At 42.4% G+C, this 6,074-nt stretch overlaps 3 protein-coding genes across 3 annotated transcripts; all 3 read left to right on the top strand.

Moving 5' to 3' along the window:
- Nucleotides 1–19: 19 nt before the first annotated feature.
- Nucleotides 20–364, top strand: TEOVI_000507100 (uncharacterized protein; the record flags this gene model as incomplete). The annotated part of the gene is made up of 1 exon (XM_067223704.1): nucleotides 20–364. The coding sequence occupies one exon, from the start codon at nucleotides 20–22 to the stop codon at nucleotides 362–364; it is 345 nt and encodes a 114-aa protein (XP_067079805.1).
- Nucleotides 365–3,037: 2,673 nt separating this feature from the next.
- Nucleotides 3,038–3,763, top strand: TEOVI_000507200 (Peroxisomal biogenesis factor 11 (PEX11), putative; the record flags this gene model as incomplete). Its single annotated transcript, XM_067223705.1, has 1 exon — nucleotides 3,038–3,763. One exon carries the CDS (start codon nucleotides 3,038–3,040, stop codon nucleotides 3,761–3,763), a length of 726 nt encoding a protein of 241 aa, XP_067079806.1.
- A 1,259-nt stretch (nucleotides 3,764–5,022) lies between these two features.
- TEOVI_000507300 (uncharacterized protein) lies at nucleotides 5,023–5,763 on the top strand (the record flags this gene model as incomplete). Its single annotated transcript, XM_067223706.1, has 1 exon — nucleotides 5,023–5,763. One exon carries the CDS (start codon nucleotides 5,023–5,025, stop codon nucleotides 5,761–5,763), a length of 741 nt encoding a protein of 246 aa, XP_067079807.1.
- Nucleotides 5,764–6,074: the final 311 nt, after the last annotated feature.

The following is a 6,074-nucleotide window of genomic DNA, read 5'->3' on the forward strand; positions in this document are numbered from 1 at the left end:
AGTTGCCGTGCTGTGTTGGATGTACACGCTGGCGCTCGGCATTGTTCGACAATTGTACCTATTTGTGAAGCTCAGGCCGCGGCAGGCGTCCCGTGGCGCTGGAGCTGGTGACGATAAGAAAGTCCCAGCTTACACATACCTCGAATTGAAACGGGCGTTTGTAAACTTATTGAAGTTGGTGTGCTACTTCCTGTTCGCCCTGACATGCCTCCCTGAAGGCAAACCGCAGCTTTTGGCTAATGCCAGCGGACCTCTTGTGCCTTTGCATGTGATGGTGAAGGCGCTGTCACCCAATCCGCTACATGCCAGCAATACTGTGCGCGGGTTGTTGGGTTTGATTGCGTCTGTGTGTGAATTCTATTGAAAAGGACTGTCATATTATCATTATTATTATTATTATATATTTTTTTGGTAGGGGGATGAGGAAAGGAAGGGGAGGAGAGTCTTATTGCATTTCTTTTTCTCGGTGTTTCTCGCTTTTTTTTCTCTTTCTCCTTACTCTAACGCATGAAGTGTCGTTGATTCGTTTCACGGCGTAATGGTTATCGAGGCTGCATGGCGAGAGCTTTGGTCATATGTGAGCGGCAGGGGCATTGATGGGGAAGTTGGTGGAGAAAAAGGGAGGGAGTTGTAAAAAGAGGAGAATGGAAAACGAGAAAGCAGAGTAATAGCACATAAACTACAAGGGGAAAGGTTAAGATAGAGGAATCAAGAAGGAGTGATGTAAGCACAGACAACAACAGGGGGTGAAAGAGAGGCGAAAGGAGTTTTATATGTTTTTGTGGCTAACCGCAGGCGATGGGTTAACTCTCCCTCGAAGGTAACGCAGCCCATCTGTGCTTTGCGGAAGGATACGGCAGCTGACCGTAACTTTTTTGATCTTTTTTTTAATTTGTCTTTTTTTTTTCTTTTGCGTGAATAAGCTATTATGAGGAAATCTAAAAGTAAAAAATACTGTAAAATGTGCCACCCCTTGGTGAATTAATTTAGGGAGTAATCTACCTGTTTCTCTCTTTGTTTCAGCACCACTTCTCTATTTCCTTCCACTCTTTATCAGATGCATGAAATAACACCAGAGAAAAACTTAAGAAAAAACCAAAAGAGAGAGAGGTTGGGCTATCCACAGATTTCGCTATGGAATTATGCGTTACCATCGACGAAGCCGCTTTTGTCCTGACGTGTGTGTGTGTGTGTGTGTGTGCAGAGTTAAATAATGGCGAATGTCAGCAGTTACGTGGTTGCGCATTGTGCAGCGAGTGTATTTCCAGTGGAGAAAAGGAGGACGGAAGAAACGCTGGAAACGGGAGATCGTATGAATTGTTGTAGCAGTGAGAGCGCAACGCATGGAAGTTTTTTTCCCTTGCGTCTTCTCTTTGTTAATGTTAACATTCTTTTCATTTATTTTCTAGTTCCTTCTCCTCGACTCCTTCAAAATTGAAGGGACTCCCGAATCATTTCCCTTCTTTCAGCAAGGAAAAGCGAAGGCAAGGGGTGGAAAGGGATGGGGGACAAAGAGGACTGTTGCGGTATTTCAACGGTGACGCGTAGTGGGCGTGGTGTTACCACTTGGAAAAAAACAAACCATTCTCATATATATATATATATATATATATGGTGTTGTGAAATAGGTATTACCTTTTGTTTCATTTATTCATTTAATATTCATGTCGACGTGCTTTGGTTGAACGGGTCACTTCCCGGCATATGATAAACTATGGAGGGTGTTGAGCGTTTGGACACGGGAGCCTGTTACATTTTGTAGCAGTTTCATTGTTAGGTATTGAAGAATGTTGTTAATTTTCACATTCTCTGATTTCAATGTTCATATCCGATGGGTTGTTGTTCCTGAGCGTTTTTATTTTGGCGAATGTGGAAGGGCTTCATATCCATGATCGCATTGATTGTTCTGTGAGGTGAGAGGGGAGGACGAGAATGTGTGTAGGTATTTTATTGGGACGTTTGAATTAGTCAACTGGAACTTGCCATGGGTTAGATAAACATTAACTGGGATTATGTCGTACAATGCGATGATCGCCATTTCCTAACGTGTTCGAGGTTCGTGGGTTAAACCACTGGCTGTGATGATATGATCATGTATGCTTTTTAAAATTTTCGAATACATGTTACTCAACACTCATTCTTACGTTTGTTGCCGTGAATCACACCGTCACGCGGCCTGCACACGGATTTTAACACCTGAGGGAAGAAAGGGGAGGGGAGTGTGTGTGTGTGTGTGTGTGTGGGATTCGTTTCCAATCGATACGTGTGTACAAGATGGTAGAAACGGTATTATTCACTTTCTATTCAAGTAACTCTTCCTGTTTCCTTTAAAGAAAAAAAAGTAATTTTAGTCACCCAGGTATCGGAAAATGGGAATGGCCTTTTTTTTTTTTTTGCCCCATTGCTTTGCAGAGGAGACGGCAGTTACCCTCCCAGTGCCATTGCAGTTAATTCATTATGCGTTGTTTCTACTACGCTATTTTCGTCATTATTTTTATTATTACTTGTTCTGATGTGCTTCTGAAGGATCGCGGGTGCTTTTCACCTGTAACATTTTAGAATTGGGATTCTTATGGAGTCTGTGCGGGCTGACTGCTGTTAGTGCAGGTGATGGGGAGACGCATGTGTGACTGAAACATGATTGAAGTTGTAGCCGTGAAACCGGATTCAAAATGTAGAAGCGAGATTCAACTTGTGGTGAAATGAATTGACTGGTGCGTCTCAGAATACCAGGGGTCGTGGTTTGTTTGCGTTTTGGAGTCTACAGATTCCATTCCTTATCGATTCGGAGGGGGGTGTGTTCTTGATAATATGGAAGGTATTTGAGTGTCGTCAGAAGGAACATGTGCTTTACCTCATATTCTTATCTTGAGTTACTGCTGCTTCTGCAAACGGTTGGATGTTATTCTTTGCCACCCCTTTCCTAAGTGGTGCCATCACTATGCGCATTTCAAGCTTTCACTTACACCTTCAAAAAAATATTCCTCTCTCCTCCCCGACTCTACAGTTGAAAAGAAAGTAAATTATAATACTATCAATGTCTGCTCAAGCCCATACATACCTCTGTGATGCGTGGAACCGCGATAAGGTGATGGCCATCGTCCAGTTTCTTCCCATGGCCCTTGAGGGTCCTGCAAGGACTGCCGGGTGCGAATCTCTTGCACTGTCACTCGGCAACCTTGCGAGGATGGGTGATGCGTATCGTGCCGTCACTCGTCTTTCCCTTCTGGCAAATGCACTGTCAAAACCAACATTAACTTCCCTCTCCAAACCCACTGGTGATATGGTCGCGTCGCGGATCGATCAATTGTCACACCTGTTCCACATTGGTTTCTGCTTGAATGAAAATACTGCTGTACTTGCGGGTCATGGTGTTTTCCCCAAAAGTCTTCACCGCCTCAGTGGAGTTGCCGTGCTGTGTTGGATGTACACGCTGGTGCTCGGCATTGTTCGACAATTGTACATGCTGTCAAAAATGAGGGGCCACTGCACTGCTGCTGCGGCTTCGGGCGACGATAAGCGGAAAACGTGCCCTTATGGCGGTTGCAAACGTGTCATGGTGGATTTATTGAAGTTGGTGTGCTACTTCCTGTTCGCCCTGACATGCCTCCCTGAAGGCAAACCGCAGCTTTTGGCTAATGCCAGCGGACCTCTTGTGCCTTTGCATGTGATGGTGAAGGCGCTGTCACCCAATCCGCTACATGCCAGCAATACTGTGCGCGGGTTGTTGGGTTTGATTGCGTCTGTGTGTGAATTCTATTGAAAAGGACTGTCATATTATCATGATGTATCTGTCGTGCGTCACTCTTTGTTTTGTTTTTATTTAAATGCTGTGAAAACGTTATATGATTTACTATTTTCCTTTTTCTAATGGTGTTTTGATCGTGGCAAGTACTTTTAGCCTTTTTATCTTTTTGGTCGATTGCCTTTTCTTGGTTTTGTGAAAACAGGAAATATATTGAACCCGTTCCGGCACCAACTTTCTCCATATCCGTCAGTATGTGTCGATGTAAGTGAACGAGGTTGGTGGGATCGTGTTTATTTGTGTGCACCCGTTGCTTAATGCAAAACGTATAATTATATCACGGAAATATATTTATTTTCATCATCACTATTATGATATGTTGTGGGAGTTATGATAATTATTGTTTTGATCCGTGTGAGCTGGTTGTGTGGGATTATAGCAACTGCAGTAATGCGTGTCCATCGGAGGCAAAATACTAATGAGTGTGGTATAAAATGGGGTATGGTAAAGGAGAGTAATTAACATTGAGAAAAAAAAGACAAAGAATAAGAATATGGACCTTGAGAAATGAAGGGAGAGTCCTTTTTTTTTGTTTTAAAATTTTCGTTTAGAAAAAAAGTCATACAAGGTTGTGTAGGTATGGTTTAGGAGGCTAGCGTGAAGGAACATGCAGAAAAAAAAAAGGAAAAGGAACCAAAAGGGAAGGGAAGTGAGACAGGCATTAAGTGTGAAAGGAGGCAATCAAAAAGCTTTTGCTGTCGTTTTATTTTGAGGATGAGGGAAAAGTTGCCTTGGTTTTTGATTTTCTAAAAAAAAAAACAATAAAAGAAATTAAATTAAAAACCGATGTTTGCCCTTCTGTCTCTCTGTCTGTCTGTCTGTCTCTCTCTTTTTTTTTTGCATGATACGTTATTAGAGTCCTGATATTTTTTTTTTTCGTGGACTGCTAGTTCGTACGCCCCTCACTCTTGCTCTGCGGCTTCCCACACTATTCACCTTGCTGTCTTTTTATCGCCGTCACAACTAACAAATCAAATATACACTCATTTTGTTCGGTTTTGCGGGGGGGGGGTTCTTCCTCTTTTTTTTATAGAAAAAAGGTAAATATTACGTGTGCACATTTCTGATTCTTTATAATCTATTTTTTTTCTCCTCTTTTTTTTTGTGTGTGTGGGGTGAGGGTATATCACCTCCCCTTGAATTAAGAATAAAGGTCAAAAAATAAAAAATAAAAAGTAAAAAAAAGTTTTATTTTTTTAAAAAAAGAAAAACTTAATATGAGTTCCCTTCCTCCGGACAAAACTCTTTTCGGAAGCCACTCCCAGCGACTTGTGGCTGTGGCTCAATTCTGCAGTTTAGTTTCCGCGGGTGTTGCGGGTTCGAAACATTACACGTTGGTAGCGCGTTCTGCATGTGCTTTAGCGAAGGTACTTGCCAACTACCTCTGCTTGTCGCGTTTAAAGGGTTCATACTTGTTGCTACGTGAAGTGTCGCCATCTTCTGTCCGCAGAAGACTCCACTCATCGCCAAGTTGGTTTACCGGAGTTATGCGTGTTTTAACCATGTTGGCGATGCTGTTGTTTCGCATCACTGATAAAATTGCGTTACTCGCAAATGAGGGCGTTTTGTCGAACAACATTTGTTTCTACACTTCCCGGTTGATTCCTTCACTACTTTTTTACTGCAACCTTATGCAAACAATGACCAGTGCGGCCCTTCTGAAGGCGGTTCGTCCCATTTCTTTTGAAGCTACGGATACACGCAATGTTTTCCGAAAACGTTATTATCTTCAGGGAGTGCTGAGTTTTCTTGAAGGTGTTGGATTGATGACATATGCCATGACTCTTTTTCCTCGTGGCGTCCCTCCATTAGCGATGACACTTCACGAAAAACATCTTTTGACCCACTGGCTCGCGGTCGCGGCGTCAAGTTTCCCTCCAGCCCTTTCGGTCAGTACAACAACTCAAGGTTTAATTGGCCTTGCAGCGACTTTACCGTCCTTTTTTATGTCACCATGAGTTTTTTGTTGCATTTTTTAATGGTGTATTTGAATATGATACATGGGAAGAAAGGGAGTCATGTGCACGTGTGCGTGTTTTTTTTCCTTTTCTTTGATCCCCCCTGCATGCACATTCTTTTTTCATTTGTTTGCCGTTTCTTTTGTGTTGATGATTTGATTTTTCTTTCTTTTTTTCTTTGCTGTTTCGCGATTTTGGCTGTGATGGAGGAGTTGGCTGGCGTACGAAAAGCGAGAACATTTGTGTGTTATTTTGTTTTTGTGTTACCTAATGGAGGGAAACACATGCGGCTTATATATATATATATATAT

This window comes from Trypanosoma equiperdum (genome assembly GCF_001457755.1).
Source record: "Trypanosoma equiperdum strain OVI genome assembly, contig: ctg_1945, whole genome shotgun sequence".
In the NCBI taxonomy this organism is placed as follows: domain Eukaryota; phylum Euglenozoa; class Kinetoplastea; order Trypanosomatida; family Trypanosomatidae; genus Trypanosoma; species Trypanosoma equiperdum.